The sequence below is a fragment of the Schistocerca americana genome, chromosome 1 (assembly GCF_021461395.2).
Source record: "Schistocerca americana isolate TAMUIC-IGC-003095 chromosome 1, iqSchAmer2.1, whole genome shotgun sequence".
Taxonomy (NCBI): Eukaryota; Metazoa; Arthropoda; class Insecta; order Orthoptera; family Acrididae; genus Schistocerca; species Schistocerca americana.
The window spans coordinates 512,903,517-512,922,847 of record NC_060119.1 but is presented as its reverse complement, the minus strand read 5'-3'; the positions used below and the strand labels follow the sequence as shown (position 1 = coordinate 512,922,847).

At 39.4% G+C, this 19,331-nt stretch overlaps 1 protein-coding gene across 2 annotated transcripts in view; it reads left to right on the top strand.

Annotated features, from left to right (window-relative positions):
* LOC124604998 (coatomer subunit gamma) overlaps positions 1-19,331 on the top strand; it is a 117,375-nt gene that overhangs the window by 18,054 nt on the left and 79,990 nt on the right. For both annotated transcript variants that reach the window (XM_047136526.1, XM_047136527.1), the window contains exon 6: positions 11,440-11,697. In XM_047136526.1, coding sequence (XP_046992482.1) covers positions 11,440-11,697 — 258 coding nt within the window. The remainder of the gene's footprint in view (positions 1-11,439; positions 11,698-19,331) is intronic.

Sequence of the window (19,331 nt, the reverse complement as noted above, 5' to 3'; positions counted from 1 at the left end):
TGCATTCATTATAAACAGTTGTGTGTGCAGTGTGGTCAAATTCTTCGGGATAGTAAAAAAGCTAGCTGAATTTCATTCACTAGTTGTTTTAACAGTTCCACTGCCTCTTCCATCATGTGGGCCAACCTCCTAAGGCTCTCCAGTACCAAGCACGATTCCCCAATTTCCGGCCTGACAGTAGCAGATGATGTCATAGTGGACCCTATTGCTATCTCAAACACCTTGGGCCGCCATTTTGCGAACGTTTCAAGCTCTTGCCACTATCTCATGCCTTCCTCCATCGGAAATGAGTGGAGGAGGTTCAGGTGATACCCTTCTCTTCTCAGAATTGTGAGTGCTACAATGCCACCTTTACTAAGAGGGAGCTAGCTCATCCTCTCACTTCATCTCGATCTTCCATCCCAGGGCCAGATGATGTTCACATTTAGATGTTGCAGCACCTTTCTCTTGCGGGCAAGCACTTTCTGCTTCATACATACAACTGCATCTGGGCAGAGGACACTTTTCCCAGACACCGTCAAGAAGCCACTTTCATACTCGTACCTAAGCTTGGTTAGGATAAACACCTTCCTTCTAGCTATTGCCACATTTCTCTCACCAGCTCTGTTTGCAAGATGATGGAACGTATGATTCATGCCCAGCTGGTATGATGGCTTGAGTCTAGTAATTTACTAACCACTGCACAGTGTGAATTCGAGGATGCCACTCTGCAGTTGACAATCTCATCACTTTGTCCACCCGTGTCATGAATGGTTTTCTGCGGAAATCCCAGACCGTGGCCATGTTTTTCGATTTTGGGAAAGCCTACGACACCTGCTGGAGAACTGTTATCCTCTGTACTCTCTACACAGTTGGCTTCCATGGCCACGCACATCCCGTTTCCTTCAGGAATTTTTAAAAGACAGAGTTTTCAAGGTATCGATAGGTTCTGCCTTATTGGACACCTTTATCCTGGAAAACGGTGTGCCTCAGGGTTCCGTCCTGAACATCATCCTCTTTACTATCCCCATTATCCCTATAATGGACTGTCTTCCATCGGGCATCTCCAGCTCCCTTTTCGTTGACGATTTTGCCATCTATTGCAGTTCTCCATGGACTTGTCTCATTAAGCGGCATCTTCAGCGATGTCTCAATCATCATCACTCATGGAGCATCAACAATGGCTTTCGTTTTTCCACTGACAAAAAAATTTGTATGAATTTCTGGTGCCACGTTTGGTGTCTTCCACTGTCTTTACATCTTGGGCCTGCTGCTCTTCGATTCGTTGAAACTACGAGATTCCTGGAGCTCATGCTCAATGGGAAGCTTTCTTTTCTTCCTTATTGTGCTCAACCTTTGATGGTCCGCCAATTCCTGATGGAATGTCCTTTTTTTAACTACTTATATTCTCAGTTGTGTTTGCTGTACGACTTATTGGCCATTTTAGCGAACAATGCGCAGGCTGTCGACGGCATTTTACTTTTTATCCATCCTGGCATTATGACAAAGGCCATTTAATTTTTAGTTCAGGACCTTCATTTCTCTGTGGCATATTTTATAGACCTTTCTCCCTATTCCTGTTTTTAGCCGTCTTCTCTTCTATCAATTGGGATTAACATATAGTCATTTGTAACACCTCTCGTTGTCTTCTTCTTCTACAGTCGTGACGTGGGTGCATGTGATTTAGTTGTTTTTGCAGTCTACAACAAAACATACGAAAACATGTTAGTTTTGTGTTAGCACATATAACATGGTTAATGTATATTATTGATCCGGGAAAGTGTATAATAATTTGTAACTCAATCCAATTGAAGGGGCAAAAGGTGTCCCCCCCCCCCTTCTGTATGTTATGGTAGACTATATGATCAAAAGTATCTGGACACCTGACTGAAAATGACTTAAAAGTTCGTGGCACCCTCCATTGGTAATTCTGGAATTCAATAGGGTGTTGGCCCACCCTTAGCCTTGATGACAGCTTCCACTTTCACAGGCATACGTTCAGTCAGGTGCTGGAAGATTTCTTGGGGAATGGCAGCCCATTAACAGTCCATTAAAGGAATGTTATTGTCATATAATCACGCCACCACAGGCCGTGCATTGTGAACAGTTGCTCGAGATCGTGTTGAAAGATGAATCGCCATCCCCGAATTGCTCTTAAACGGTGGGAAGCGAGAATGTGTGTAAAACATCAATGTAGGCCTGTGCTGTGATAGTGTCACGCAAAAAGAAACAAGGGGTGCAAGTCCCCTCCATGAAACGCATGACCACGTCATAGTGCCACTGCCTCAGAATTTTACTGTGGGCACTACACACACTGGCAGATGACATTCACCATTCACTGGGCATTCGCCACATCCACACCCTGCCATCGGATCGCCATGTTGTGTACCATGATTCATCACTCCATACAATGTTTTCCCACTGTTCAGTTGTCCACTGTTTACACTCCTTACACCAAGTGAGGCATTGTTTAGGGTTTACCGGTGTGATGTGTGGCCTATGAGTAGCCAATTGACCTTGAAATTCATGTTTTCTCACCTCCTGCCTAACTGTCATAGTACTTGCAATGGATCGTGATGCAATTTGGAATTTCTGTATGATGGTCTGGATAGATGCCTGCCTATTACACATGACCCTCTTCAACTGTCGGTGGTCTCTGTCAGTCAACAGACGAGGTCAGCCTGTATGCTTTTGTGCTGTATGTGTCCCCTCACGTTTCCACTTCACTATCACATTGGAAACAGTGGCCCTAGGGATGTTTAGGAATGTGGAAATCTTGTGTACAGTCATATGACACAAGTGACACCCAATCACCTAACCATGTTCGCAGTTGGTGAGTTCCGTGGAGCGCCCTATTCTGCTCTCTCAGGATGTCTAATGACTACTGAGGTCGCTGATATTGAGAACCTGGCAGTAGGTGGCAGCACAATGCGCCTAATATGAAAAAGTATGGTTTTGGTGGTGTCCAGATAAACTCTTATGAGGCACTTTTAGAAATTTTTGGTAATTTTCCTTTGATTACCCCACAGTGTAGACCTATTAATGTAAAAAGAGCTATGTAAAATTCTGGCGACCGACCCAACAGAGGGCACTGATCATTGATTTGTCTTTTCTTCAGCTGTCATGTAGACATTTTATCTTTCATAGGTAATTTGTAAGTGCTGCAGGCATGTATTACATATATTAATTTTTGACCGTAAATTCACTATAAAAGTGTCAGACCTATTATCTTCATATATTTCCTTTTAATAATTTTATATGGGTAACTGTATTCGTCTTTTATTGTAACACACATGGTTTCTATAATAGTTATCAATATATAAAAGTCTGCTACATGTCTTTTACCTAATGTGTTTTATCAGATTATGTTTCTTACGTAAGTGATGACTACATCTAAGCCCGCAGTAGCGACATCTATGTAGGATGTAGGCAAACATATGTCTGCTAGCTACTTGCTTCAGTAGCAAGCTGCAAAAATGATAGTATGGACGATGTGACCTATTCTACACCTTATTTTATATCTATGTGACGATGTTGGGTTGAGTATATTTATGTGTTTTGACAATGCCATTACGGCCTTATCACTTTAAGACATGGTGTAGAAAAGGTACGTTTTACCGTATTTTATCTGTACATTTCCCTGGTTGTGTGATAGTATATTGTGATACACAATGCTGTATTGTGTTGAAAGACACACTACTCACTAGGTGAATATATTTTTATATTGTAGATCTGAGGATAGTCATTACTGACTGAAACCGGTCATCGTCAAAAGAATTGATATTGTTATCAAAGACTGGAATAAAAAACATTTAACATCCTCATCAAGAGAACATCTCCCACCCTGCCGCCCACTCCCTCCCAGTGTTCTTTCAGCCTGCTGAAAAGATGGTAATCACATGGTGCAAGATCTGGACTTCCCGATCAGCTTCACCTATCTCTGTGCCGCCTTGGCTGAATTGTTGCCATCGTCTCACTGTGGCCGGACATGAAATTGAATTTGGTCCATGTACCACCAGAATTTTTTGGTGAGTGTGTGTGGAATTTAGACATTTTGGTCACAATAGTAGTACTGTCCCTCATACTTCAACTTTGGAGTACATTTCCAGTTGCCATGCCATTACACATAAACACTGTAATGCACCTGTTCTCAATGCCACAGCAGAACTACGTCTGCGGGAAATGGAGAACATGTACTCTCTTTTGACAATGCACCACTCTTGTTCGGCAGTGGTCTCCTCATGGACGACAAATAAAACTTTCTGAAGTCCTTACATACATCAGTGGCCGCTTCTAGTGGCCCTGAAACCTTTTTATCGAACATGTTTTTTTTAGCATCAAACTCAGTGAACATGATGTCATGACAAGAAGACATCACCAAAAAGTGTTACTGTTGTCACAAATTATAGATATTTATACATATACCTAGTGGACTGTAAAGGACAAAGCTGTGATTTTCGTTACACTATTTACAGAATGCCCTGGTATTCTCTACAACATAATAGGATGAGGTGCTTACTTGATTTACACATTTAATGGGTTTGGCACAGACTGGACCCAAATGGCTTCCTATGTACAGAAATAATATAGCAGGCAGGTTATCAAATTCCTCTTTGTAGAAGCTGGTTTCACACATCATCATCACTTAAGAAATAATGATTGACAGTGATTTAATTATATTGGAGTGAAACTTTTAACTGTGTAATTTGCTTGCTGTTCATCATCTTTCGGCACTGATGTCATTTCATTGTTATGCATTCTTGTAGGTCACAATTATTATCTGCAAGTGTATTCTCTTAGTTTGCTGGTGTAATGTATTACACAATGTACATTTTATTTATCTGTACATGTCACAGTGAGTGCCAAGATTCATTAAAGCAATTGTGCGTCATATGAGAATTACTATTAATATAGAATTGCCATCAGGAAAAACAAAACTGGCATGCCATGAGTCAGAGCATAGAATCTGAGATGGCCCATAATTTTGTAGATAGGTAAGAGAATTTAAAAAGGAAATGGATAGGTTGAAATTAAATGTAGGAGATTTAACGTAGTACGGTGCCAGGAAGCAGGAAGACAGAACTTCGGGAAACATCAGTAACGGGCCACAACATAAAATCAAATAAAGGTATTACAGGAGTAAGTCTTATAATGAATAAGAAAATTAATAATGAATAAGAAAATAGGACTGTGGAGAAGCTACCATGAGCAGCATCGTGAACGCATTATCATAGCCAAGAAAGACATGAAGACAACACCCACCACATTAGTAAAAGTTTATGTACCAACTAGCCCCACGGATGGTGAAGAGATTGATTGAAACTATTCAGGTAGTTACGGGAGATGAAAATTTGTGACGGATGAGTTGATGTCTACTGTAAGAAAACAAAGGGAATGAAAAACATTAGGAGAACATGAGCTGGGGGAAAGAAATGATAGAGGATTCTGTGTGGTAGAATTTTGCATAGAGCATAATTTAATCATCACTAACACTGATTTCAGAATCGTGAAAGAAGATATGTGGGGCCACAGGAATGTTTCAGATTGATTGTATAATGGTAATACAGAGATTTTAAAACCAGATTTTAAGACATTTGTAAGGCAAGATGTGTACTCCGACCACAATTTGTTGGTTATGAATTGGAAATTAAAACTGAAATTTAAAAAATGTAGGAAATTAAGGTGATGGGACATTGATAAATTGAAGAACAGAGAGGTTGTTAAATGTTGCAGAGGGAACATTAGGCAACATTGGACTGAAGCTGGGAGGGAGAGGGACGGGGGGGGGGGGGGGGGGGGATAATACAATAAAGACAAATAGAGATGAAATAAGAAGACAGCATGGGATCACAAAGGTCCAGAGACAATACTTAGTATAATTCTCCAAATAACATAGGAAATATTGAATTTAATTGGTAAAAGAATGAAATATAAAAATGCAGCAAATGAAGCAGGTGGAAGGAAACATGGAAAAATTGGGCAATTGCAAGTAGGACTTGCACACTGAGGGTTCTGTACAAATTTAATGATGTATATGTACAGTTCATCCAACCTAGGAATCGAAAATCTGAACAATTTTTGCTGGCTGTCAAGATCAATGCTGACAAGATATTGGTCCAGAGAATTCCAAGACTATATCGAAGTCGCTACGGTAATTCCTCAAACCATCTCGGACATACAAAAAGAGGGGAGCTTGGGACCTCAATTTATATATTTAGAGAAAGATGATTTAAAACATTTATTATTTAATTATTAAAGCATGACAACTGCTTATGTTTTATGTGTACATGCAGTAATGTTCACATATTATGCTTTTGATGGATGGTGATTTCCATATATGTTCAAATGGCAAAAAGATATTTTTTATGTGATACAATTACAGTTCAGTAAGTTTCAGATTTCTTACTTTACTTGTACTAAGAAACTTTGCATCTTGCCGAATTTCATGATTCTGGGTCAACGGGAAGTATCCTACGGGTTTTCATGAGTGAGTTTGCTGGTATCAAAATATGTGACATAAATGACAAAATCTTTTGATTGCATTGTATTATAAGCTTAATTTTCTTACACCACCAAAAGTGGTGACTTAAATTTGAACTTGATATGCCAACCTGTTTCAGAGAAAAAGGGGTCTTAAAAGATGGACAGACATACAAGGAGATGGATAAAAAATGATAAAAGAATATTTTTGTGTGATATAATTACATTAACAATTTTCAGATGTTTTCCTTTACTTGTAGCATGAAACATTGCTTTGTACCAAATTTCATGATTCTAGGTCAATGGGAAGTGCCCTGTAGGTTTGGATGAATGAGTTTACAAGTTTTAAAATGTGACATAAATGGTCAAATCTTTTCAACATATTGACGTAGAATTTTTACACTGCCACGGAACCGTGCGTCCGCACGTTCCTGAGAAAAAGAGTTCTTAACAATCGGACGGACGGACACACACACACACACACACACACACACACACACACACACACACACACACAGGCAACAAAGTGATCCAATAATGGTTCTGTTTTTACAAATAAGGTACAGAACCCTAAAAATACGATTAACAGAAATTGCAAAATGGCAATGCAAGGATGGCTAGAAAACAAATGCAAGGCTGTGGAAGAGTGCACATCTAGGGGGAAGATTGATGCCGCCTATAGAAAAATTAAAGAAACTTTCGAAGGAAAGATAAGCTGTGTGGTTATTAAAAACTCAAATGGTAAGCCAGTACTAAGCAAAGAAGGTAAAGCTGAAAGGTAGAAGGCATATACACTGACGAGCCAAAGCATTATGACCACTATCCACCGCAGGGTTCAGTGCCTCCTTGTGGTGTTGCAGGCATGAGGCACAGTGAGGAAAGAATGTTAGCAGAAAAGAGGCAAGAGGGCAGTCATTACAATAAAGAAATCCACTGATATAAGTGGTTTTGACAAAGCAAATTGCTGTGGCAAGACTGGAAACAAAAGTCTTTGAAATGGTGAACCTGGACTACTGTTTGTGTACTACTGTCGTGAGCAGCTATGGAAAGTGGTTGAAGGATGGTGAAGATTTGAATAGACTGATGGTATTGGTATGTCCACATCTCATCACAAAATGTAGCAGTCACAGGATCCCCTGCAGTGTAATCCAGGTTGACAGATGGCAATGCTGTGCAGGCACAAGTGTTTCAAAGCACACAATTCAAAGGCCATTGTTGAACATAGAACTCCATATGACATGACCTGTGTTGACCCAACAACTTTGTTAGTTATGATTGCAGTAGGCCCAGCACTACCAAGTTTTCACCGTGGATCGATACAAACATGTTGCCTGTTGAATGATTGGGTCCTTACACACTGTCTTCCAGGTGAATGGCTGCTTGATCCATGCACCACACCACAGATGCAGGCTGGTGAGAGCAGAATTAAGTTAGGGGGTACATTCTGTTGGGACTTCTATGGGTCCTACGGTAGTACTCAGACACCATGACAGCAGCGAATTACATTAAGATTATCGAGAAATACCTGCATTCCTTCACAGCTGAAGTCTTCTATACTGGCAATGACATCTTCCAGCAGCATGGCTCTCCACGGCACAAGGGCAGAATTGTACTGCAGTGGTTTGAGGAGCATAAGTCTCATTGATGTCTTAGCCAGAAAAATGCCCTTTATCTGTATCCACTGGAACACTCATTGGGTTGGTTGGTTGGTTGGTTGGTTGGTTGGTTGGTTTGGGGAAGGAGACCAGACAGCGTGGTCATCGGTCTCATCGGATTAGGGAAGAATGGGGAAGGAAGTCGGCCGTGCCCTTTCAGAGGAACCATCCCGGCATTTGCCTGGAGTGATTTAGGGAAATCACGGAAAACCTAAATCAGGATGGCCGGACACGGGATTGAATCGTCGTCCTCCCGAATGCGAGTTCAGTGTCTAACCACTGCGCCACCTCTCTCGGTCACTCATTGGGAACCAGCTGTGTGCCCACAAATAACCATCCTGTAATTTGTGGGAATTTAGTGACCTGTGAATAGACAGCTGGTGCCACATTCTTTAGCAACCAGTCAAGGACTTGTAGAACGCATGCCAATTAGTAGCACTGCTGTACTGTGTTTGAAAAGTGGACCAACACACTATTAAACAGGTGGTCTTAATGTTTTGGTTCATTGGTGGATATAGAGGGCCTACATAAGGAAACAAACTTGAGGACAATTTTATATTTTTATACAAAGAAGAAGTATGTGAATATGAGAGACGATACTATAAGAAGAATTTGATGAAGCGTAGAAAGGCCCCAAGTGGAAACAAGATCTGGAGTCAGCAGTCTACAACCCCTCTTGTTTTTCCAGGATGTAGGCGATACAATGTGGTCACACGGATGACATCACCTACAAGACTTTCTGCAGAACTTGAATTCACTTCACTACACTATCAAGTTCACGATAGAAGTAGAAGAAAACAACCAGCTTCTATTTCTGGGTGTGCTCGTCAAGCTAAGACCAGATGGCACACTAGAACAGCTTCTACCGTAAACTGACACATACAGATTTGTGCCTGCATGCCTCCAGCTGTCGTGCTCCTTCACAGTGAGGTTTCCTAGACACACTGGTACACAGAGCACGCAAAACCTCAGATCGTGAAAACTTGGCAGCTGAATTGCAGCACGTACAGGCAGTCTTCCGCACGAACAGTTAGTACAACTGCCAGATAACATGTGCCCTTAGATCGAAGAAACCGAGATAGCAGCCTGGTGAGAACAAAGACAAAGTGACTGCATCAGTGATTGTACCACGTCAGGAACATATTGGCAGAGATTGGCAGAATACTCCAAAAACACAATGTCAGGTGCGTGTTTCGCCCTCCATGCAAGACTAAAACCTTATTAGGATCAGTAAAATATGATGTAGGTCTCTGGAAACCAGGTGTTTACCGCATCCCTTGCATGTGTGGGAAAATATATGTAGGTCAGGCCATCTGGACAGTACAGGAGAGATGCACTGAGCGTAAACACCCCACAGACAATGTACAGCCGACAATGTCTGCCATGGCAGAACACTGCATCTTCCATGCACATGAAATGTGCTACGATGGCATAAAGGTGTTGCAGCAGTTGAATACCCTCTGGGATTGTGTTCTCAAAGAGGCAGTGGAGATCAGACAGCATGATGAGCTAATAAATAAGGACAGTGACTTTCAGCTAAGTAGGACCTAGGATCCAGCCTTGAGTATGATGAAATCACATCAGGAGTCTACAAGGAAATCCGCTGCCGTTAAGACATCTAAAGAAGACACATTGTCAACACTGCAGCTGAGATCTGCATGCAGCTGCGAATGCGAAAGGACTGTGGTTCGAGATCTGGCATGGCCTGCCCCATGCTTGCCCCACCACCGAGCACCACACTTCCCCTGCCACCAGCCACAGACCACACAGAGGCACCGAGACAGAGTTTGCAGGAGGTGGACAGACGATATATAGTCAGCATCCATCAGAGATCAATGAGACTGCGGGTACACCTAAAGATGGCAAGAAGTTGGCTTGTCAAAATATCGTGCCTTTTGGACGATGCCACCCAGCAGAATACCAAGAAATGTTCAGGAAGGCCTCTGTAGTAGACAACGTATGCTCCAAATTAGTGAGATCCTTGGGAGAGCCAGCCGTGACACAGTTATTTCATTTGGTGCACAAGATACATGAGGCAGAATAAAAACACTCTGACTTCAGGAAGAATGTAATTTTCCATTTCCAAAGAAGGTGGGTGTGGACAATTGTTGTGAATACTACTGAACCATCAGTATAATAAGTGATGGTGGTAAAATATTGACATGAATTATTTACAGGGAAAAAAAAAAAAAAAAAAAAAAAAAAACCCTGTTAGAAGGTGACCTTTGGGAAGATAGTTAGGGATGGATTTGGAGAAAAGTAAGAGCAATATTGACCTTACAAATAATCTTAGAAGGTAGGTTAACAAAAAGCAAACCTACATTTACAGTATTTATGGACTCAGAGAAAGGTTTTGACATTATTGACTGTACTTTGAAATTCTGAAGGTAGCAGGGATGAAATAGAGAGATCAAAAGATTATTTAAAATTTGTACAGAAACCAGACATCAGTTACAGGAGTCGAAGGACATGAAGGAAAGCAGTGATTGAGAATGCAGTGAGACAGGATTGTAACCCATCCCTAATGTTCTGCAGTCTGTACACTGAGCAAGCTGTGGAGGTTTGCGAGTGACATTGTAATTCTGTCATAGATGGCAAATTACTTTGAAGAGCAGTTTAACTGGAATTACAGCATGAACATTAACAAAAGCAAAACATCTGTTATGCAGTGTAATCAAATTAAATCGCAGGGTGCTGAGGAAATTAGATTAGAAAATGTGACACGTAATATAGCTGATGAGTTTTGCTATTTGAGCAGCAAAATAATTGATCATGGACAAAGTAGAGAGGATGTGAAAAGTAGACTGGCAACAGCAAGAAAGCATTCCTGAAAAAAGAGAAATTTGTTAACATTGAAAAAAAATTAAGTTTTAGGAAATTTTCTGTGACTGTATTTGCCTTGTATGGAAGTGAAACATGAATGAGAGGCAGTTCAGACAAAGAAGAGAGTAGAAGTTTTTGAAATGTGGTGCTATGTAAGAACGCTGAAGATTAGATAGGTAGAAAGAACAACAAATGAGGATGCACTAAATGTACTTGGGAGAAAGAAATATATGACATAGCTTGACTAAAAGAAGGAATCAGGTGATAGGATGCTTCCTGAGGGAGCAAGAAATTACAGTTTTTGTCATGGAAGGAAGTGTGTGTGTTTGGGGGGAGAGGGGTTGTAGAGGGACACAAAGACTTGAATACAATAACCATGTTCAAATAGATGTAGATTGTGGTAGTTTTGCAGAGATGAACTGGATAAACAGCTGAGTTAAATCAGTCTTCTTACTGAAGACGACGACACAATTTTATTTTATTAAACCACCTTTTGTTTCAGATACGTATTGCATGCAAATTGTTGGAAGAAGAAGATAGTGTGGGCAGTGGTGGATCTTCAGATTCGCCTTTGCTTGAATTTATTGATTCATGCCTGCGACATAAATCTGAAATGGTAATTTATGAGGCAGCCCATGCCATTGTCAACCTCCGTCGCACAACCTCCAGGGAACTTGCACCAGCTGTAGGTGTGCTGCAGCTCTTTTGTTCCAGTCCAAAGCCAACACTCCGATTTGCAGCTGTCAGAACACTCAACAAGGTAAGTTGTGCAAGTCATTGGATTAGGAAAATTGTTTTCAGTATTACAAAGGTTGTGAGACTGTCTTGTGATAAATGAATTCACTTTATAAATTTTAATTCTTAATTCCATGTAATGTAAGATTAAACATAGCTCACTGGACACAAATAATTTAAGAGCACAGAACAGTGTTCAAACTGTATGCGATATCACTTCAATAATGTCTATAGCGTCTTTGAAGAATTGAGTTTTTTCAATACTGTTTGTCACAATATACAAACCCACCAAAGTAAGTATTGTCTCAACATATTTTATCATCTTGAAATTTTTTGATCATCATAGTTGTTCATACTGAACACTTGATTGTTGAATAAAGAGTATGTAAAAGTCTGTTATTGTGAAATACCACATTTTTACTTTCAACAATCAGAGACTATAATAGACAGACAGTAATCTAAATCTACTATACACGTTAGAAGACACTCAATAAGATAATGGGAGTTGCCGAACTGAAAGAATCTGAATGACATCATCTGGTACAGAATGCAGCGTACCTTAGCATGTAGACAACACTATATACGTTATGTTTACACCTACGAAGATATGACAATTGAGTTAATGAAGCTGAAATGTTATATGTAACTGAGTTTGAAATTATCATACATATTGATGTGTTACATGCCCTAAACATAGTGTCACCTGTGAGCTAAAGTTGATAACAACTGCAAGGTGATCAATATCCATCCAGGTTATTTAGTTCGTATTGAGTCAGCTACTCCCATTAGCCACCTTATTGCAGTCTTCTTAGTGTGTGCATGTATTAGACATGTGCATATATTAGACAGAAACTGTTTCCTGTTTTACATCCTTTCTGTTCCCTTCTCTCTTTATGCAAGCACAGGATTAAGGACAAAACAGGAAAAATTGTGCTTGACATACCACTCAAATCAGTCATTTTTGTATAGTCGGTATCAGTTAGGGTGTCCTTTATTTTGGCTGAATGTATTTATTTATTTTACCGTGTTTACTCGAATCCAAGCTGCACGTGAAAAATGAGACTCAAAATCAAGGGAAAAAAAATAATAAATTCCCGAATCTAAGCCGCACCTGAAATTTGAGACTCGAAATTCAAGGGGGGAGAGAAGTTTTAGGCCACACCTCGAAATCGAAACAAAGTTGGTCCATTGTAATATGAGACACAATTTAGGTCGAATGAATGACAATACAGCTACAGTAGGTTCGGTTCGAGTCATAAATTTAGCAGTTACGCTTTACTAAGTAGCCATTGCTATGCGTCATGCACTCCGTCCGTATTTATACGGGTACCTTTCCTTTTTCACGTGCTTCGTCTGGTTTGAATTGATTGCTTATTTTGTTTGACCTGGTGAGTGCCGTTCTCTTTGTTGTAGGTGTTTGTCACTCTAAGCTGAAAATGCATTACTGTACTGTGTCATGAATTGTTTGTCGTATTCTGATAATGAGTGTTTAGGGCCTGTCCCCGCTCGCAGCATGGCTTGCTTTTGTGCGCGCTACCGCAGCTTACAATAAAAAAAGAGAGGAATTGTCTCATTAGCAAAACAATGGCAAGAGACTGCTATTTGTTGTTACTTATACTGCTGCTTTCTTTGATAATGATCAACAAGAACCAAATAATAGACTGCTTATGATAGAAGACGTTCTGAACGAGAGTTTAGCAAAAATTTTTCTCCATTTGAAATTCTTTGCAGGCGCCTCTTTAGTCTATTACATTCTGCATAGAAATTAGAGTCATCTTAGATTTAAAAATCTAGTCAGTTGCCGTGCTTCATTTCTGACTGTATCACTATTAGGCATAAGAATAATACGAATATAAACATGACATGATATTATATTCTTCCGCATTTGCTGTTGTCTCACCCTGGTTTCGTAGTTTATTAGGCAGACAGGATTTAAATGAAATAGCAGCAAACACGAAAGAATACATGGCAAAATGTTTATATTTGTATTATTCTTATGGCGAAGAGAATACTGCATGTGATTCACAATTCATAAAAGTTCCTATTAGCAACCATCTCTTCTCACAGGTAGGAAAAAATTCAGAACGTAGAGTTGGCCATATTGACAAACATCCCAAACAGTCTTGCCAGTCGGATTTTTGTAGTACATTGAAATGATGCTACATTCGAAGATGAACAATACAGAATTTGTATTTACTTCGTTGGATAATGTATAAAATGCAGTGGTTGAAACTCGGGGCGGAGAAGAAAGCTTATCTTCCACCTATTTTTTTAATTTATTTATTTACTGACGCGGAGGTTTTGGCACCAGTATTTATCTTTGTGCCTGCAAAGCATGCCAGTGCAGTGCTACATATATTCGATGGCAGAAGTTAGCTGTGGCACCTACCAACATTTTTCAGAACTTCCGCTTACTTTGCACTCGATTCTAAGCTGCAGGCGGTTTTTTGGATTTTAAAAACACCAAAAAAAAGTGCGGCTTAGATTCGAGTAAATACGGTCTATTTTTTCAAAAAATTTTACACTCACCCCTTAAATGTTTTCTGTTTGGTTAGATTTCCTCTGGAGAAAAGTTTCATGTCAGTAGAATGACTTAAGCCATGTTGACTAGAGTGACAAATTTTAAATGTTGGGAATGTTAGCTTTTGTGTAAAATTTATTGATGAGTGCATAAAATTAAAGTTGAATACCTTTTTGCTTTTTAGGGTGTGTTTAATATTCTTAAGAGTATTGCTTTCAGTGTTTGTTTCTTTTAATCTAGGTATAGTCTGCACTGATCTTGAGCACAACACATACAATTCCTTTTGCTCCTCACCTACTGTCAATAGTCCATGAAAATCCCTCGCGTAGTGGCTGCATGGTTTGATGCGCCATGTCACGAACTGCTTGGTCCCTCCCACTGGATATTAAAGTCCTCCCTTGGGCATGGGTGTGTGTGGTATTCTTATTGTAAATTAGTTTAAGTAGTGTGTAAATCTAGGGACCACTGACCTCAGCAGTTTGGTCCCTTTGGAATACATACACATTTGAACATTTTTCCATGAAAATCTTGCACTAATTTAACAAGCATTTCGGAAGAGTCATTGACAGCTGTTAATTCCTTAAATATCAGTTTAGCTTCTTAATATGAAGTGCTGCTCGTTCATTTCAAAGGGCATAAAAGTAGTGTCTACAATCTTCAGCTGCTCTTGCTTAACATGAAGTCGGCTAATGTTTTCTCTGGACTAAAGACAAGAGTGAATTAAGAGATGCAAATTAATGAAATAAAAGCAATAGTAAATGGTAATCAGAGTAATATTAATCTTACCATATAATGGCCCATCATGTTTTCCAGTATCTATTTTCCATTTTTAGATTCTTCTCTCAAAATTTGCTCTCATTTAGATTTTGGTTTGTGTGTCTATTTCACCATCAAAGAGTGATAAGAGAGAAAACTGTTCTGACAAATGCCACAAATGAGTACTAAATTCCCTTATAGTTGTTTCAGAAATCGTGGAATCTGCCTTTTCATTTGATTTCAGATTGGGGGCACAAATCCAGGTGAGGAACTTTTAAAACTCCACTGAGCTGAAGTAAAAGTTTGAAACAAACATTTACAATAAAATTGATACATCTCAGGGTACATTTATTTTTAATATATAGTTCAAGTTGTGATCTTAGCAGAAACATTTTTAATCAATTACTGGCTCTCGCCTTCAATCTTGCTTAATGCACTCCTCCATGAGGGTGTTTTTCAGATTTTTTCAAAAGTCTCCTCCCAGAAATATTACACAGACGTATAACAGTTTACAGTAATCACAACTCACTGTTGGACCACCTCATTAACTTGAAAGTCAAACATCCGGCCTAGTTTATGACTCATTAAAAACCAAATAGACCATCTTTTTTTGCACATTAAATAACTACTGACATTGATACTTTTTCATTTATCTTTCAGCTTTTTAAAAGCTGGTGCTCCAGGACTGCTTCTTACCCCCATGTAGTGTACATTCAAGCACATTTCTTAAAGTAAGTTCATCCATGTGTTAATGGCATGGGAAATAAAATTCCTATTCCAGTTTGTGATTGGATAAGTTGCATGCCCCATTAAGATGGCCATTATCTGATGCAGTTGTCATTGCAGAGAATTTGTACGTTGTCTTCAATACCCCAATACTTTGTTGCATTCCAGAAAAACAGTTGCTAGCTCTCTACCAAAACTATTCTGTAATCCCAGAACACCAGTAAGCTGTTCGCTGTCCTCAATCTTTCTTCTTTTGGATCTGTGGCATTTGATGCTGGCAAGTTTACCATCCCAATGAACACTGAGAACTGCAGAGGTAACATTTTTGAAAGCTCATTTTATTGTATTAGACAGTTCTCTTCTCCTTTGTCTGAAGAGAAAATTTAGTGATAGATAGCTCTTCAGTATTGTGACCTAGTGTCTCTGTTATCGCCTGTATAATACACACAGAATCTCTTACACTATGCTGGCATCTGTCCGAGGTGACTTCATATTTTTCAGCAATACAGACATTGGTGCCCCACCTTAGAGCATTCTCTATTGAAGTACTCTTAGAAGTATGTTCCAAAGTCCCAACAATGTCAATTTCATTTGAATTTCAAAATGCCCTATCTGTTTCTTCAGGTGATGAAAATAGAAGTACCGCAGTAGACATAGAAATAGATGCTGAGAACTTTTGTTTCTCTGCTTTGCCCTTTCTTCTTCATCCACAAGTATTTGGTCTACTCCTGCCTAGGTAAGCCTTTACAACCTGGCCCTCTCTGTCAAAGTAAAAATATCATGTATATTTCCAGTTTGATAGTTTGTAGAGCATTGGCATGTGTGATACCAAATAAATTGTCCAAATTATTTATAAACCTGTCTTCACGTCACTGAAACACACCTTGACACTCCTTTGGAAATTTCTTCACTAGAGTGCACATTAGTAACTTTTTGTGAATAATTTTCAGTAGCTCTTGTCAGAATTCTTGCTTTCTTGCTAAATATAGTGCACTCGTGAACCACAAGGTTGTCACTTACATCAACTGTTGATTTGACTTCCTGTATGTTTCAAAATAAAACTTCCAGCACGTGTCTGTCTGATGGTTTATTGGGTACAGATATTTAAGAGTTTTGTATTAACATGACATATTCGATAACAACTAAAAAATGTCTGACACTATCCGTAACAAATACACAACTAACTGCATGGCATATGCACATGCAAGTACTGAAAAACTGAAGTGACAACACCATGATATCTGGGTATAATGTGAAAGATCACGTTTTTTTATGTAAGTTCATGCTCAAGTCGGCACATATTACTGTGCTTCGGTCACAACAAAATTTTGTGTATATATATATGTATACATATATAAATATATGGTTATAATAAAGGGAAACATTCCACGTAGGAAAAATATATCGAAAAACAAAGATGATGTGACTTACCAAATGAAAGTGCTGGCAGGTCGACAGACACACATACAAACACAAACATACACACAAAATTCAAGCTTTCGCAACAAACTGTTGCCTCATCAGGAAAGAGGGAAGGAGAGGGAAAGACGAAAGGATGTGGGTTTTAAGGGAGAGGGTAAGGAGCATTCCAATCCCGGGAGCGGAAAGACTTACCTAAGGGGGGGGAAAAAGGGAAAAAGGACGGGTATACACTCGCGCGCGCACACACACACATATCCATCCTGTGTGTGTGTGTGTGTGTGTGTGTGTGTGTGTGTGTGTGTGTGTGTGTGTTATAGAGTAATTCAGACAATATTGGAATTGGAAAATAAGGGACACTCCTCATACGAACCTGTGGCCACTGTTTGTCAACACTTGATTGAATTAAATGTTATACTGTATTGATAATTTGTCTACAGAGTGTGTAAATGTAGTATCCTATGCCAATAATCTTCACCTTGTATTCTAAAATATTTGAACTGTATCAGAATCAGTAAATATTTGGACACAAGATGATTTCATGGAGTAAATAATTTGTATTACAAATAATGGAAGGAGTAAAGATAACAAGGTGTGGAGTGGTTGATAGGCATGTAAACAAGATTGGAAATGTTGCTAAGCTTTGAGACAATACTAAGGTATGATAAGTTTGTAGCTTTCTCTGTTCAGGACAGTTGATACTATTAGAAATCAGACAAGATAAACAAAGTCTGGGCTCATTCTGGTCGAAGGTTTATCAAGAAAGTTAAATTATGTAAGTACTTCACTGGAAAAAAGACAGTATTGGCTCCCAGTTCTGTAATCATTTCAGCTAGCTGTAGGTAGAATTTATTTTTTCTGTGGAAATTCTTTTATCACATTTCACTGTCATGCTTATTGTTCTTAGCAAACTTTTTGAACACTGACACTTCCATTGTGAAAATGTGTTTGATGGTTGATACATAATCATTGGGTGTGAAGTGTTTTTAGGCCGTTGTTGTTGTTGTTGTTGTTGTCTTCAGTCCTGAGACTGGTTTGATGCAGCTCTCCATGCTACTCTATCCTGTGCAAGCTTCTTCATCTCCCAGTACCTACTGCAACCTACATCCTTCTGAATCTGCTTAGTGTATTGATCTCTTGGTCTCCCTCTACGATTTTTACCCTCCACGCTGCCCTCCAATGCTAAATTTGTGATCCCTTGATGCCTCAAAACATGTCCTACCAACCGATCCCTTCTTCTAGTCAAGTTGTGCCACAAACTTCTCTTCTCCCCAATCCTATTCAATACCTCCTCATTAGTTACGTGATCTACCCACCTTATCTTCAGCATTCTTCTGTAGCACCACATTTCGAAAGCTTCTATTCTCTTCTTGTCCAAACTGGTTATCGTCCATGTTTCACTTCCATACATGGCTACACTCCATACAAATACTTTCAGAAACGACTTCCTGACACTTAAATCTATACTCGATGTTAACAAATTTCTCTTCTTCAGAAACGCTTTCCTTGCCATCGCCAGTCTACATTTTATATCCTCTCTACTTCGACCATCATCAGTTATTTTACTCCCTAAATAGCAAAACTCCTTTACTACTTTAAGTGTCTCATTTCCTAATCTAATCCCCTCGGCATCACCCGACTTAATTTGACTACATTCCATTATCCTCGTTTTGCTTTTGTTGATGTTCATCTTATTTCCTCCTTTCAAGACACTGTCCATTCCGTTCAACTGTTCTTCCAAGTCCTTTGCTGTCTCTGACAGAATTACAATGTCATCGGCGAACCTCAAAGTTTTTATTTCTTCTCCATTAATTTTAATACCTACTCCGAATTTTTCTTTTGTTTCCTGTACTACTTGCTCAATATACAGATAGAATAACATCGGGGAGAGGCTACAACCCTGTCTCACTCCCTTCCCAACCACTGCTTCCCTTTCATGCCCCTCAAGTCTTATAACTGCCATCTGGTTTCTGTACAAATTGTAAATAGCCATTCGCTCCCTGTATTTTACCCCTGTCACCTTCAGAGTTTGAAAGAGAGTATTCCAGTTAACGTTGTCAAAAGCTTTCTCTAAGTGTACAAATGCTAGAAACGTAGGTTTGCCTTTTCTTAATCTTTCTTCTAAGATAAGTCGTAAGGTTAGTATTGCCTCACGTGTTCCACCATTTCTATGGAATCCAAACTGATCTTCCCCGAGGTCCGCTTCTACCAGTTTTTCCATTCGTCTGTAAAGAATT